At 46.0% G+C, this 16,081-nt stretch overlaps 1 protein-coding gene across 1 annotated transcript; it reads left to right on the forward strand.

Annotated features, from left to right (window-relative positions):
• Positions 1-1,109: 1,109 nt before the first annotated feature.
• WDR13 (WD repeat domain 13) lies at positions 1,110-15,230 on the forward strand. Its single transcript, XM_061554294.1, has 10 exons — positions 1,110-1,294; positions 2,410-2,475; positions 2,953-3,190; positions 4,531-4,646; positions 5,383-5,510; positions 9,239-9,543; positions 10,660-10,840; positions 10,977-11,118; positions 12,337-12,455; positions 13,384-15,230. The coding sequence occupies exons 2-10, from the start codon at positions 2,435-2,437 to the stop codon at positions 13,584-13,586; spliced, it is 1,473 nt and encodes a 490-aa protein (XP_061410278.1). The 5' UTR covers positions 1,110-1,294; positions 2,410-2,434; the 3' UTR covers positions 13,587-15,230.
• The last annotated feature ends 851 nt before the right edge of the window (positions 15,231-16,081 follow it).

Here is a 16,081-nt window from a genome sequence, read left to right on the forward strand (position 1 = left end):
TCTGTATTGAGTCATATCCGGTAAACTCGTGCTTATTGGGTACACTATTAATTCCTATGGGCTAAACTCATGCTTATTGGGTACACTATTAATTCCTATTGGGTAAACTCATGCTTATTGGGTACACTATTAATTCCTATGGGCTAAACTCATGCTTATTGGGTACACTATTAATTCCTTTGGGCTAAACTCATGCTTATTGGGTACACTATTAATTCCTATGGGCTAAACTCATGCTTATTGGGTACACTATTAATTCCTATTGGGTAAACTCATGCTTATTGGGTACACTATTAATTCCTATTGGGTAAACTCATGCTTATTGGGTACACTATTAATTCCAATGTTGGCAAACTCATGCTTATTGGGTACACTATTAATTCCTATTGGGTAAACTCATGCTTATTGGGTACACTATTAATTCCAATGTTGGCAAACTCATGCTTATTGGGTACACTATTAATTCCTATGGGCTAAACTCATGCTTATTGGGTACACTATTAATTCCTATTGGGTAAACTCATGCTTATTGGGTACACTATGCATTAATCCTATGTGGGCAAACTCATGCTTATTGGGTACACTATTAATTCCTATTGGGTAAACTCATGCTTATTGGGTACACTATTAATTCCTATTGGGTAAACTCATGCTTATTGGGTACACTATTAATTCCTATGGGCTAAACTCATGCTTATTGGGTACACTATTAATTCTTATGGGCTAAACTCATGCTTATTGGGTACACTATTAATTCCTATGGAGCAAACGCATGCTTATTGGGTACACTATTAATTCCTATGGGGCAAACTCATGCTTATTGGGTACACTATTAATTCCTATGGGCTAAACTCATGCTTATTGGGTACACTATTAATACCTATTGGGTAAACTCATGCTTATTGGGTACACTATTAATTCCTATGGGGTAAACTCATGCTTATTGAGTACACTATTAATTCCTATGGGGTAAACTCATGCTTATTGGGTACACTATTAATTCCAATGTTGGCAAACTCATGCTTATTGGGTACACTCTGCATTAATCCTATGTTGGCAAACTCGTGCTTATTGGGTACACTTTGATTTCGTGTCCCCAGTGACGTCACCTCAACGGGTTCGGCCTCCTCGAACTGGGTGAAGCGGGCGTTGCCTAATCGCGATAAAAAAAAATATTCTACCGCGGTGGCGTTCGCCTCGTGTCGCGCTCCCTTCCCTTCTTTTGGCGACGTCCTCCTGCTTTCTTGCAAAGCAGACACGACACTCGAACGAAGCCCACCCGAGCGCAAACGCGGTAAGCCCAAAGCAAACCCCATCGCAGTCGTTTTAAGTTCAACACCACCGCCGCCGTTCCCTTACAACAGGCCACTGGCAATGGCTGAGGCGGTCCGGTTTGGTTTTAAAAAAAAATTTGGTTCGACAACTTATCACGCGTTTCGAGCAGCTACCAAGCCATTCGCGCAATGAATATTAAAAGAATGCCGCAGTCGATGTGGTTAGTAATGTTGCTGATGTCGGCTGCTTGGGTTTCTCAGGCTTCAAGCAGGAAGGTTTCTTGGGTTTCTAGCGCCCATTGGGTTTTCGTGACCAATATCGATATTAGAGGTTTTATTCGGGTTAGATCCGCGTAAATATATGAATGTGTCGTTAAAACACGCCACCACCCGACACGGCCAACTAGCAAGGGTTGTCACGTCAACGTGGTGGACTTCTCCACGAATCTGGCCGTCGCCTGATGAAGCTGGTTGTAATTACTGGCGAAACGTCGTACTCGGATTGTAAATGTTGTTGCTTGGCTCTCCAACACACCGGCATGCTGTACTAATATACTACACTATACACTCCACTATACACTACACTACACACCGGTTAGTGCTGTACTAGTATACTACACTATACACTACACTATACACTACTATACACTACACTATACACTACTCTACACTACACTATACACTACACTATACACTACACTATACACTACACTACTATACACGACACTATACACTACACTATACACTAGTGCTGTACTAGTGACGAATTGGCACGTTCTGTTTACGTGACAACCCTTACTAGTTGGCTGTGTCGGGTGGTGGCGGGTTTTAACGACACATTTATATATTTACGCGGATCTAACCCGAATAAAACCTCTGTTATGGCCGTATAATTGACAGCGCTGTCATCGATCCACTGCTGGATGAGGGTCACCCACCGCGCATTGCCGCTGGTGGGTGGAGGGGGTTCACTGACCATACCTCGCCACGCTGGTCAGTGCCAGGTACAGATGTAGCTTCTATAGGGGGAAATAACGTAATATGGGGGGGGGGGGGGGGGTCAGAGTTGAGAATTGGCAGACCTGTGAATGCTGTTGTTAACCGTGTTTATGTTGTCTGCGTTGTTTATATTCAGATCTCTGGGCTGAACAAACTTCACCATGGCTTCCGTTTGGCAGCAAGTGCTTGCAGTGGATGCCAGGTGCGCTGTTAGTAAATTGCTAAAAGGTGCCACAGTAATGTGTCGGTGGTCGGAGTAGGAATATTGGGTGTGTCCAATTTGACAGACAGTATTTCTTGCGAATCCCCTACTGCGTCTTACCATATGTTTGCAACTGAAGTGTAAATAAAATACATTTCGAATTTCAGACCTTAATCACATCAGATTTATTAATCTAAGCAGGTTGGCGCCTGGGTGGTGCATCTTGGAGCCTGGATGGTACTTTGATGGGTCGCCACCATATTTTCCTGCTTATCTATTTTGTTTCTATTCTCTACAACGACGCTCGTGATTATTTAATATTTTGCATAGTGGTCGCCCATCCCAGCACTATTTTAGCTTCCGAGATCTAATTCGGGGGGATGTGGCCATTGGCGACGAATGCCCAAAATGTCACAGGACCACACATGCTTGCAAACAAATCCACGTTCGTAACGTATAGCACGCTTGTCTTTCAAGGTACAATGCTTACCGCACGCCAAACAACCCGCAGTTCCGCACGCAGTACATCCGACGACGGAGCCAGCTGCTGCGGGAGAACGCCAAGGCTGGGCACGACCCATCCGTCCGCAAGCAGTACCTGCGCCTGCGGTGTCAGATGCTGTCGCAGCGCTACGGCCCACTCTCCGAGCAGAGCAGCTTCCGCGCGTACAGCAACAGCATCCGCAGCAGCCGCACGACGCTCGACCGAATGGAGGCACGGCTGCCCCCCCCCCCACCACGGCGCAATGGCTCTCTATAGTTGTGGTTATATGAAACACGCGAGATCTGCCGATAGTGTGGGAATGTTCTGCCTCACCGCAGGGGTTTTGCCTCATGGCAGATGGGGGGGTGGGGCGTATGTACACATGAATTTCCTGTTTTTGATGCTAAGTTTGGTCACGTGACCAGTAAGTAAGCGATTTAAGATTCCCGCTCAACCACGCGGGCATTGGCCATTACACAGATAATTCAAGATGGCGGCACACATCGCGTCCCAGTGAAGCCAGCCACAATTGTCCATTGTGGGACTTTAAGCATTGTCTTTTTACTGTCTCGGCCTCGCTGTGCGTGGCGTTGCACCGCTAGCTGAGTAGTTAACCTCGTTAAATTCAATAAATGACATTTGGAGTCGGACGTTCATCCTGGCTCTGAGGGTTTATTGGACACGAGGTTAACTACTCCGCTAGCGGTGCAACGCAGCGCACAACGAGGCTGAGACAGGGAAGAACCGAAAGTTTAATACATGTAGTTCCATTGTTCCTCTTTGAGTTGCATTTATTCGTAAAGCTTTCCGTTCCAAACAAAAAAATACCAGACTTGTTATAAAGGTCATGTATTTCCAGAGCGTGAAGCCTCATCAATATGGGTATTATTCTTGTAAAAATATACATTGCTGTCAAAGGGTCATGTGTCTCAGAATGTATGTGGGGTGTGCATTTTTCTAAGGTATCCACTTCAGCAGTTTTTTTAGATTTGCGTGAAATAGCCAGGGCTGAAACGTATTTTGTCACCTTTAGATTATTTTTAGCTCAAGAAAGTAGTATGTCGTCGACCGCTCAGAAACCACGTTAGAACAGACACGTTCTTCATTGTGCGAAAAGTGTTCCCATATACAAGAACCGTGTTAGTAACTAGGATGTGTCCCATGCTGGAATGAGTTTGAAACTTTGTTAATTAGAACAAAAGTTGCAGGCAGGTACAATATTGCATTGGTCTCATGTTAGTCGATTGACATTGGAATGTGCATGGGGGTGATGTTGCAGAGACCATCGCTCAAGGTTTTTGTTGGGTTGTGCACTTTTTGCTCTATAAACCACAACGTATTAAAATTGTGCTGTTGATATTATGTCACGAGACAAAGAATCCACAGAAATCCGTGCCTGTGTCGGCCAGACAATGGCCTGCTGAAGAGATTGTTTGCGAAAAAAATTATTCCCAGGGACAATTTTGTCTTAAGGACTCTCATATGATGCTGACAACGTAATTGGAAAAATACAGAATGTGACGACGATCCAGTGATTAACCCATTAACTGTGTGCCTGTTATGTGTGACAGGACTTTGAGGATGGCTCCTACGACCAGCGTGGCCAAGGCTCGCGTGGGCACAGACGCTCAATGAGCCGCAGCTCCTACCAATACCAAGCCCAGCTCAACCGTGCCATTGAAGACAGGCAAGTTCATGCTGCTCACACATTTCTGCTTGTAAAAGTATTCCTTCAGATATTAATAGTAATAGGATTTTACCCTATTTTGCCACTGGTAAAGGAGGTCTCATAGTGTAAATATTCCTTCAGACTTTCAAGAAGCCACTTTAGATGGCAGTCATCTGTAACAAGCACAGTGTACTCGATAGTAGTGTCCTCAAACATTGAGAGTCGTTAAGGGTTTTGGTCTGTATGTGCAGTGTCATTGCCTTAATTGAAGGTTATTAAGTTGTAGAATGTTTGAAACAGGTTCAAAAGCTCTTGTTAGTTTGACATGAAATATGTAGTTTTATACTAAAAGACTGAATTAGAAGTTATTTATATCAATACAACAGTAGTGATGGCTGGTTGGAGGCTGACTCAGCCGATCTTTTCTCTGTGGTCGATAAAATGAATGTTACTTTGTGGGGAAGCCAACAGTGGTTGTCCTATGGGTAGACTGACCTCCACCATAGCAATGTGTGCCATTTGCATGGCTGGTAGGGCTGTAAACGGGATGAGTAGCACCTCTATATATTTCGATTTAAAGCTTTCGTGACTGCAGGGATTCATCTTCTTGGTTCTTTCGGTAAAGTCACGTTCTACGTGACTTTACCGAAAGAACCAAGAAGACACCTCTATATATTTGGGCAGGGAATTGCACTTTTCGGGTGCTTGTGCAGCCCTCTGTCTGACAGAACACTGCATTGTTTGGGTATCCCAGGAGTACTGTGGGTGTGGTGCCAACATCTGTGGCAGAGGCAAGCAGAGCCATGGCTGGTGACACCTCCTTGGAAGAAAACTACGCTTTTGCGGGAATGTTTCACGTCTTCGATCAGCACACTGACGCTGGTGAGGCCATCAGAGACCCGTGGCTTGTGTGACATCTACCGTTGGATTTTAGCTGGGGATAATTTAGCTGTGTGTGGTGGATCAAGCCTGTAATCAGCACGTTGGAAGCAATGGATTGTGACTTAAGAGATTTGTAAAACTCTCCCAAGTTTCTCCGGGTACTCCCAATATCCTCACACGTTCAAAGCACTTATTAAAGGATCTGACTAAACATCTCAGTGTTGAGTGCCACGGTGATGAGATGTTAACTACCTCTTCTGGTATACAGGAGGTCGTGGGTTCGATCCCGACATTAAACCAACAATAACATGTTCAACAAGAATATACTTGTCAACGTTTACTGTCCTTGAGAAACTTCATCAGTACATTTTCTGGTTCTAGTCATCCTTATAAGCGCATGCTCTCGGACTTGTACAATTAACCCTCCGCTATCCATGCGTGGATTGTCCCTGTTGCGGATTAACTATGTTTGTGCAAAGTAAAATAAATCCAAAATATGGTATTCCATGCTCATTTTCACACAGTTTCTATTAGCAGCTCCTTACACCTGACTTGGTAAACGATTACTTTTGTAATAAAAGGACTCGAACACTTCTTTCTGTCTTCGTGTCTTTATTCAGGTTCACGTCTTTACCCACACGGCACTCTGTTATAACTCCTGTATTTGTAGCCCCCGGCTATTCACTGCTATTATAGCTTCCTCTCCCCTCTGACTCTCTGCTTCATCTACTGTAACCTCCTCCCTGCAGACTCGCTGCTACCCCTATGCAGACTCCCGCTGCTACCCCTATGTGCAGACCCTCTGGCTGTCACTGTATGCAGACCCGCTGCCCACTCTCTCTGTGCAGCCCCGCTGCTGACTGCAGCCTCCTCGCTGCTTCGGGTCGGTCACCGCTGGCCAACGGTGCCGATCCTCGCTCCCCCCGTGTTCGTGGCGATCTCGCCACACCCTGCTTCGCCCTTCGTGGCCTTCCTCTGTTCCTGGTTCCCCGTCCCTCCCCCTGCTCTTCCGGTTCCCCTCCTTCTATATCAACCCCTCTGACCCCCACGTGACCTAACTCCTCCCCCCCTGACGGCACCTCAGAAGGGCCGTTTACAACCGCATTACATCACCCTCCCCCCTAAAGAAAATCCAGCCGACCTCGGCTGAATTGCAACCTGAAAAGCAATGCGGGTGTAAAGGGCCAACACGCAAAAAGACACGAAGCATTGAAGACATTATAACAATAACACAACACAACACAATCTAACGAAACGTGAGGGATTTCGAGCGAGTACGGGTAGCCGGGCCGTCCCGGACGGTCGGCGGCCCACCCGCCGAGCGGGAACGTGGAAGGGTTTTAGGGGCGACGGGCGCAAGTTCTTCCGTCGCCATTGGAGGCCCGCCACTGTCCCGCTCGCGTCCAGAAACATCCCGTACTCGCGTCCGCGGAGGGATAGGAAGAGCTGCAGGTCCCGTGGGTTCTGCGGCTCCGGTCGGCGTCCCACAAGCGGAAGGTCCTCCTCCCTGCGGTGTCACGGCCGGCTTGTCTTGGAAGACGCAAAATCCCGTCAGCCGGTCCCCCTTCAACCGGTCCCGGTGTAAGCGGAGGTTCGAGAACATCCACTGCCCGCGCGACAGGCTGAGGGGGGGGCTGAGCCGGTCCACACCTGTGCCGGAGGGTCTTTCTTTGGGGCGTCCGCAATCGAGGCCTCCTGCTGGGGTGGCCCCGGAACCCGGGCCCAGCAGTCCCTGGCATAGTGGCCCCGACGGCCGCAGCGGAAACAGTCGACGTCGGGTCGGCGCGCAGCAGGCCCCCCGTCCCGACGTGGCCGCGCCGGCGGCGGAGCCCGCGGCCCCGGCCCGCTTCGAGCCGGCCACGGAGTGGAGGCGGCCGACAGCTCCTTTGGGCCGGTCGCATCCGGCACGTACACGGCCTTTGTAGGGTCCCACCCTACGGCCCCCCCATCGACGACAGGACCGCCCGTCCACGCCGTGACTTGTTTCCAGCGGCGGAGATTGAACTGGGCGTCCAAACACTTGGCCACGGTCCGGGACGTGAGTTTCTCGTGACCGCACGCCGGCATAGGAATGCCCAGATCCCGGGATAACTCCAACATCTTCCCCAAGATGAGAGGTTCCAGCAGGTCAGGCTCCGTGTCCGGGTAAGCGGCCATCGCGAGTTCCAGCACGGCGCCCCTGTACGCTACAGGCGACTCCTCCGGTGCGCGTTGCCGCTGCACGAAGCGGCGATGGCCGTCATCCGGTGGCTCGTACGCGTCCGCCATTTCGTCGAACACTCCACGCAATGTTTTCTTCTTCGCAGCTTTTATAGAGCGAAAAAAACGAACAGACTCATCGTCAAGGAGAGTCGGAAGCACCTCCAGCGCCTCGGCGTCCGTCCACCTTGCCGTTCGTACCGCCGCCAAAAATCGACAAGCGAACGCACTCCAATCGCCCCCGATGGAGAACTCCTTAACAGTTGTAAGGTGACGACTGCGGCTCCTTGGCCTGCTTCCGTCCGTCACCGACTCTTCCGGCGGCAAGTTCAGCAAGGCGTCGCAACGCGGTGTCGCCAAGATGGCGGACGATCCTCGTGGCGGCCCCAAAATGGCGGCTTCCCGCCTTCCGTGGTGCGCCACGCCCAAGATGGCGTCTTCACGCCGCGTGGCCGATGGCGGCGCCATCGAAGACGACCCGGGCTCCTGCCGATCACCACCATCACCTTCCAACGCCGCCCTTGGCGTGACAAGGTCACACAACTCCGTGATGACGGTTTTTAGGGTCGCCAGTTGCTCCGCCATCCGGGTCCATCTTAAATCTTCGTCCTTCAACGCAGATGGGTCAGACGCAGCGGCAACCTCCTCCACACCCGGGCCCTCACGGATCTCTCCCTCTGCCGAAGTGAAGCCGACCTCAGGAGGAAGATCGTCGTCGTCCGATGATGAAGCCGACGCCGGAGATGGGATATTCTTCTTCCTCAGTTGTTTCGCCATGCCGTTTCACTTCTGACTCCAGTGTAATAAAAGGACTCGAACACTTCTTTCTGTCTTCGTGTCTTTATTCAGGTTCACGTCTTTACCCACACGGCACTCTGTTATAACTCCTGTATTTGTAGCCCCCGGCTATTCACTGCTATTATAGCTTCCTCTCCCCTCTGACTCTCTGCTTCATCTACTGTAACCTCCTCCCTGCAGACTCGCTGCTACCCCTATGCAGACTCCCGCTGCTACCCCTATGTGCAGACCCTCTGGCTGTCACTGTATGCAGACCCGCTGCCCACTCTCTCTGTGCAGCCCCGCTGCTGACTGCAGCCTCCTCGCTGCTTCGGGTCGGTCACCGCTGGCCAACGGTGCCGATCCTCGCTCCCCCCGTGTTCGTGGCGATCTCGCCACACCCTGCTTCGCCCTTCGTGGCCTTCCTCTGTTCCTGGTTCCCCGTCCCTCCCCCTGCTCTTCCGGTTCCCCTCCTTCTATATCAACCCCTCTGACCCCCACGTGACCTAACTCCTCCCCCCCTGACGGCACCTCAGAAGGGCCGTTTACAACCGCATTACACTTTAACCAGCAATAATAACAGAATAGTTCCACATTCTACTTAGGTAAACAGTCGCCTGATTTTCATAGGTTTTGCACGGTGTGTTTGTTTTTATCTGGGACATCACTCCCCCACTCCACCCATTACCCTTGGATAATCAAAAGTTGACCATGTATACCTAGCCCACCTAACACGTCTGCTTCCCCAACAGTGCCCAAGGTACAGTTTGCGAATGACGACAAGACGCGCTTTGCAGCGTGCTCGCTGGATGGCACGGTGTCCGTGTGCGTGCTGGTGCCCGCGCCGGCCCTGGTGCGCGTGCTGCGCGGACACACGCGCGCCGTCACCGACTTCGCGTGGTCACTCTCCAACGACCTGATGGTGTCCACGTCTCTCGACGGCGCCCTGCGGCTCTGGGATACGGCAGATGGGCGCTGCCTGCGCCAGGTGCCTGACCCGGATGGCTCCGAGCTTCTGTGCTGCACCTTCCAGCCGATGAACAACAATCTCATTGTGGTGCGTTGGGCAGAGACGTTGCGTTCCGGTGCCAGTTGATTAAGTCAAATAAAATCGTGAGTAGGTGTAGTATTCGCGCCATTCTTAGAATGCAAGGATATCACATGCCACTGTGTTGCGTAGATGATTATAATCCACTAACTTCACACGAGGGGGACATGTTGCTATAATTATTAATCTGCAAGTCATTTTAAAATCTGCCAAATTTAGATTGTGAAGCCGGCACACATGGCCTACTCTTTCCAAATAACGTCATGGATCTTTAACATCCGCTGTGAAGCAGACTGGGAATATTTCCTTGGTAAATACACCGTAGCATTAACTTGGATGGCTGCTGGGCTTGAGCCACAATCCTATGCAACAACAAGTGGAAAGTGCTACCACTCAGTCATGTTCAAAATAGGCATGTAATATTGCATCAAATATTCAATTAAAAGTGATGCTTTTGCTCTTTTATTCGTGATATACAGACATACCCCGCACAAGATGCATCCTGTAAACCAGAACGTTAATCGAAAGTACTTAAATCAAAGCATTTCCCCCCATAATATAGGTTTTTTGGGTTAATTACACATGGTATGTGGGAAAAAATATGAATAGAGTACACATGAAGGGGACTGTAGCCAGTCAGGGACACTAACGCTTGGGCGCCTCAAGACATCTGCCACCTGCATGTTCGCCGTGGATCGTAACAAAATTTGGGGCTTAATGGTTAAGTTTGTATATCTTGAGTACGTTATGGCGAAGGTACACAGTATGTAAAATGGGATTGGCTGTCAATAAGTTGAGTACGTTATAACGAAAGTGCATAAAGCAGGAGAACGTAAATCAAGGTGTTACTGTATATGCTGTTGCTTTTAGGCTAATGGTGTCAACAAAATTGTACAATGAGACCAGGCATATAATAATGGAAAACTGAAAACTCATGACAATTTATCATATTGCTAGAGGATGCATCATTACGTGCATAATAATGTCATATAATTGCACTGAAGTTCCTGTAATAGACGGTACATAATTTATATTGCTGACATATATCTGGGAGGCCATGACAGTGTGGCAATCTGTTAGCCAATTGTAACCAATTAGACTCCGGATCCTTCTACGCATTTGCAGGTGGGGAATAGCAAGCACAACGTGCATGTGGTGAACATCTCGACGGGCAAACGGGTGAAGGGTGGAACGAGCAAGCTGACAGGGCGTGTGCTGGCGTTGTCCTTTGACTCTCCTGGCCGCATCCTCTGGGCTGGTGATGAGCGAGGCAGCATTTTCTCTTTTCTCTTCGACATGACCACAGGTGTGTAAGCCCTGTAGGTCAATGTGCATTCACTTCCCTACAGCCTGGTAGTTGAGTGACTCAAAAGCACACACCCGTTGCTCTGGACGTGCAGAGCGCATCATGTGTGGCGAACACCATTGCAATGTGCCAACAGGCAGGCTCACCAAGGCCAAGCGTATGGTGGTGAACGAAGGCAGTGCTATCACCAGCATATCGGCGCGCTCATGGATCAGTCGCGAGGCACGTGACCCGTCGCTGCTTGTCAACGCCTGTGTCAACATGCTGCTTCTGTACCGGTATGCCAGCAGCGACGGTGGTAAATGTTGTTTGCAAGTTGCGATGAAGACGCGAGCTTTCGGGGAAATGTTGCTCTGACCTCGTGTAGAAAATGCAAGAACAGCCTTGGCACAATGTGGTTTGAATAAGATCTCAAAACAGAATCTACAGAAGATATAATTTTATGTCCTGCACATCATTTTTGGACTTAATAATGCTATTCACAAGACCTTGGGAAAAAGAGGGATAGTGTATGTATACTAAAATACTATTGGGCATGTAAATAATGTCCCTGACTCCTACCCAGTGATTCTATGAAGTATCACGAATTGGTGTAACAATTCGATTGAAGAATACATTTTTTGCATCTAATTCTAAAAGGTAAAATTGGTATAGTTAGAATATTGTGCATTATAAATGAACGTTGGATGCAATATTGAAGCATGTAACCTGAGCATAATTGTTAAAATGTTACATGACTTGATTTGAAGCTTTTCGTGACTGCAGGAATCCATACTCTTTGGTTCTTTCGGTAAAGTCACGTAGGTCGAAAAAATAATAATAGATCATGACGTTTCGATCGCCACACAAGCAATCGTCTTCAGGTGCTTGTGTGGCGATCGAAACGTCGTGATCTATTATTTTTTCTACCTATGTGACTTTACCGAAAGAACCAAAGAGTACGTTACATGCCTACATACCACAATCTTAATCAGCTGCTGGTTAGCATCCTTTCTAGTTGTATGTTTTGTTATACATACAACTAGATATTCATATATTCAACATGGTAATTGAATTAACTTGTCTTAATGTCTAAAGGTAGTTTATAAATTGGTGCCTCGCTGCTTGACTGAGCACTTCTAACCACAAGTCTATAAAGTGAGTTAATATTTTTTATAAAGTCAGCTATCCAAAAAGTCTTGCTAGTGTTATTCATTTACACGTGGATTGCATTTTTCGTTGCCAAATCTATCTTTGGAAGAAGGTTCTGCTTCCCAATGTCTACTGCTTGTGTTGTAACTCTTGGGATCTGGCATTTAGTTTTACACTTACGACAAAAATGCTTCGTTAATGATATTAGTAATACTATTGCACACCGATCTATAGCCGTCTACCAAAGGGTGCATCGTTACCAAACGTGAGGGATCTATTACAACACACAATACAGTCTGTGTTAATAAAGAACTTGTCACAAATTGGCAGCATAATGCCTGACACATTGTAATGGAATTCTGCAGGGTCCTGGATAATGAAGGAGCATTGCAGCTGAAGAAAACCTTCCCCATCCAGCAGAAAACACACCACATTCACAGCATCTTCTGCCCACTCATGTCCTTCCGCCAAGGAGCTTGTGTCGGTAAGCAATGCCATCATACTAAAATTACTCGTTTCAAGACAAAATGTTTTATTTGATTGACCACCATAGCGTGCACTATTATTGAATGATACCATTTGCATGTGTGCTTCATAAAGTTCATTACACAACACACCTTCGCACACCGGATTGAAATATGGCTTATTTGTTCCTATCCAAGAGATTGTGTCGATGCTCACACATTATCTGCCTACATATAGACATGGAGTGATGGATTCATAGGAACCGACAGTTTTGGGTGAAAAATTTATAATTATTTTTTCTCCAGTGTGATGCATGTCAAATATCTGGTAGCAAAAGCATATAAGAATCAAATTTGAAATAACAAATTCTTACACCATGTATTGTGAAGTATGTTGAACTTCTTTAATCGGAGGTGCAAAATTAATTATTGTGAGTGTAATAGTTTTAATAGACGAGTCATTACAAGCCGACTTCTAGGGATGTGTTACCGATCTTCAGATGAATACAAAAATAGGGCCCATATGTATGACATCACAGGAAGTGACATAGCTTCCGTGATGTCACATTTGCTCTTGCCACCAAGTGGTCTCGGTGACAATGTGACATCGCTTTTATTAGCATGAAAACATGTAACATTTTTACATGATGCAATGGATACAACAATCTGAGATTTAACAAATCCCAACTTGAGTGGAAATTCACATTTACATAGCCTTATCCCATAAAATAAATCTTGTTGAATTTAGTCTAGATTTGCTTACAATATATATTGTATAACAAAATAATGTTTTAAATCCATATCGTTGTCTTTGTAAAATAGGCAATGTTTCACATTTTTCAATGAGTGCATTTAATCTCTTGGGTAAATAAAGGAAACTGACACCAACATCACACACACACATCGATAGAACCCAGAGTGTAACGCTTGTGGACATGTGGCCGGCAGTGTCGGGCAGCGAGGACCTGTGCGTGTACTTCTTCGACGTGGAGCGGAGCAGCAAGCCGGTCGTCAACAAGCTGCAGGGTCACTGCGCGCCCGTGCTCGATGTCAGCTTCAACTGCGACGAAAGCCTGCTGGCCTCCAGCGACGCGCAGGGCATGATCATCATTTGGAAGCGCGAGCCAAAGTACAAGACCGCCCTTGGCTAACGCCAGCAATCTGTGCCGACCGCTGCTTATGACTGGGATAAATGGTTGCTCTTGTGAACAGCATTTGAGTATTAAAAACGCTCACCGCAGCTTTGGTCACGCCACAAAATCGATTGGTGGGGCTCATGTGGTGGAGGTCACGTGTGCGTGTATTCCCATGTCTTTTAAGACGTATGGCCAATGCAGAAGGGTAACATCCAATACCCTTGAGTGGGACTCGTGAGGTCCTCATGTGGAGGCCCTTCTACCAGCAGTGGCATGAGCGGGGGCTGTACCGTGACTTTCTTAAACCTTTCAGTGGGTCCAATTACCATTGTAGCAAAAAGACAATTGGGATTCCCCCCCCCCCCCCCATAAAAAAGGGTGAAAAGAACTTGTGTAAATATTGCAAACACTATTAAAGGGCATTTGTTGGGTAGATTTGCTGTGATGCTATTGCAAATGTCCAATATGGTCCAGTGAGGTAAAATGAGGGGGGGGGGGGGGTGTGCATTTTCAGTATCCGTATCTATTCTCATGACCATACGTTGTAATATCAACAATTTCTGAAGTGTTCCTTGTAAATGTCAATGTGCAAATGCAGATCTAAACTATTAATATATGCCTCGTGTACAATAAATCTGTGTCAATGTATGTGAACAAAAACATTTAAAAAGTATATTTCTTCCAATTATTTAAGTCCCAATAACACTCGACTGGATTACATGCACTTCGAAATTCCTACTGACAGGATATACCCAGGTGGATCCGAGTCAAAACAGTATTATTCATTGAGACAATATAAATCGGACAGAAAATGTGGTGATAACAACATCGAAGGGTAGATGTGATGTACTCTACTTAGAAGAGATATGTACTCGCACAAGAGATGTTGGCGAGTCGCCGTGAGTAGCCACTCAGATGTAGACAAGACGTACTGCAGACAGATGTAGCATATGTAGATAAAATGCGAGAATCAAAGGAGAGATGTAAGCTGTGTGATTTAGGGTCGTAGGAATTGTTTGAGATGTATTCAGAGAAGCTATAATTCAGAAATATAAAGTGAATCAAGGAAAGGCTGGATATATTATTTGGTGCTCATAGATGCATCCAGATGGGATGAGATTTTAATTGGTTAAGACAAATGTATGTATTAAGAAAAGATGTGATCATATTGTAATCTCACAGATATCCATAAATCAAATATTTATTTCGGATCGAGATCTTCAGAGATGGGAAGATCTATAATCAGAATGGAGATTTAATTTATAATAAAAATGGGATATATCCGAAATATATAAAATGTGGAATATGAAAAGTCAATACTTGCCCAATACTGCACCAAAGCCGTCATTCCTCGCCAAGGAAATGGGAGATGTTTAGAGATTAAACATCACTAATTAGTCTAAAATTCTGCGTAAGACTTCGCCCACACCTGCTAATCGCATAACTATGGTTACACTAGCCGGTATATTTAACTATCATAGCCTTGTAATCTGTTCAACATTGTCGTGAGTTTATAAATATAATAAAGATCCAGCTTCAAAATTTTGTTTACTATTCAGCTGGATCCCAACTGGATCCAGATTTAAATCCAGTACAATCCCAAGTATTTCAATAGTTGTTTGTAAAACCTAGTGGTTTTGTTTAGTGGTACTGCCTGCACAGGTATGGTGGCTCATAATTTTGTGACTCGTATTCACAATAGCCACCTATGCGTACTTTAAAGCCATCTGTGTAATTTTCATCTCGCAACTAATGTATCTGTTGAAAATTACAAATGGCAGTATGGTATTTTTCAATTCACCAGTGTTGAGAAAAAAAACTTGCAGATTCTGAAGACTCTTACTCATAAAATGTAAATATATAAGCACAAATGGGTAACAATTTTAAAACGCAGTGGATCAACACTGAATTCTTCAATGTATACTACAAATATAGTTTAACAAAGCACCAACACTTCCAAAATGTACAACAAGTCACGTGTATAGTTGCAAGCACAATTTTAATTGTGAATCGAATCATATCCACAACCAAATACAAAGGGTCTTATGTCATCGAATTACATATTTTGAGGTCCTCCCATTATAACGTATTAACAGATATAAATGAAATTTACTCGGAAAAATATTAACTGTGCAACGCTAATTTCTCAAGATTTTTACTTTTTCTGAGAAATGCCCATAAGCACCGATAAATTGTGGTGTTATTCTTGTACGAGACTGTCTCCCATCAACCAATCTGGTTATACGGATTTTAATGTAAAGAAGTAAAACATTTTGATTGGCTAGACTAGTCATGGATATGGCCCATGGCCCACGAGGCCAATGAACAAAATTAGAGACCTGTTTCTTTCTGCCCTTGACCCATCTGATACAAATGGGCAATGTCGACAAATTCAATGTATGCATTTACTGTACACGGATAAAACTATACAAAGGTCCATTATGCTCATTACATGACTGCACATTCCAACAGACCTACTCTCTAATGCCACTCAATCAACTAATTACAAA

Source organism: Lethenteron reissneri, chromosome 19, assembly GCF_015708825.2.
Source record: "Lethenteron reissneri isolate LAM-NWPU_2019-01 chromosome 19, ASM1570882v1, whole genome shotgun sequence".
NCBI lineage: Eukaryota > Metazoa > Chordata > Hyperoartia > Petromyzontiformes > Petromyzontidae > Lethenteron > Lethenteron reissneri.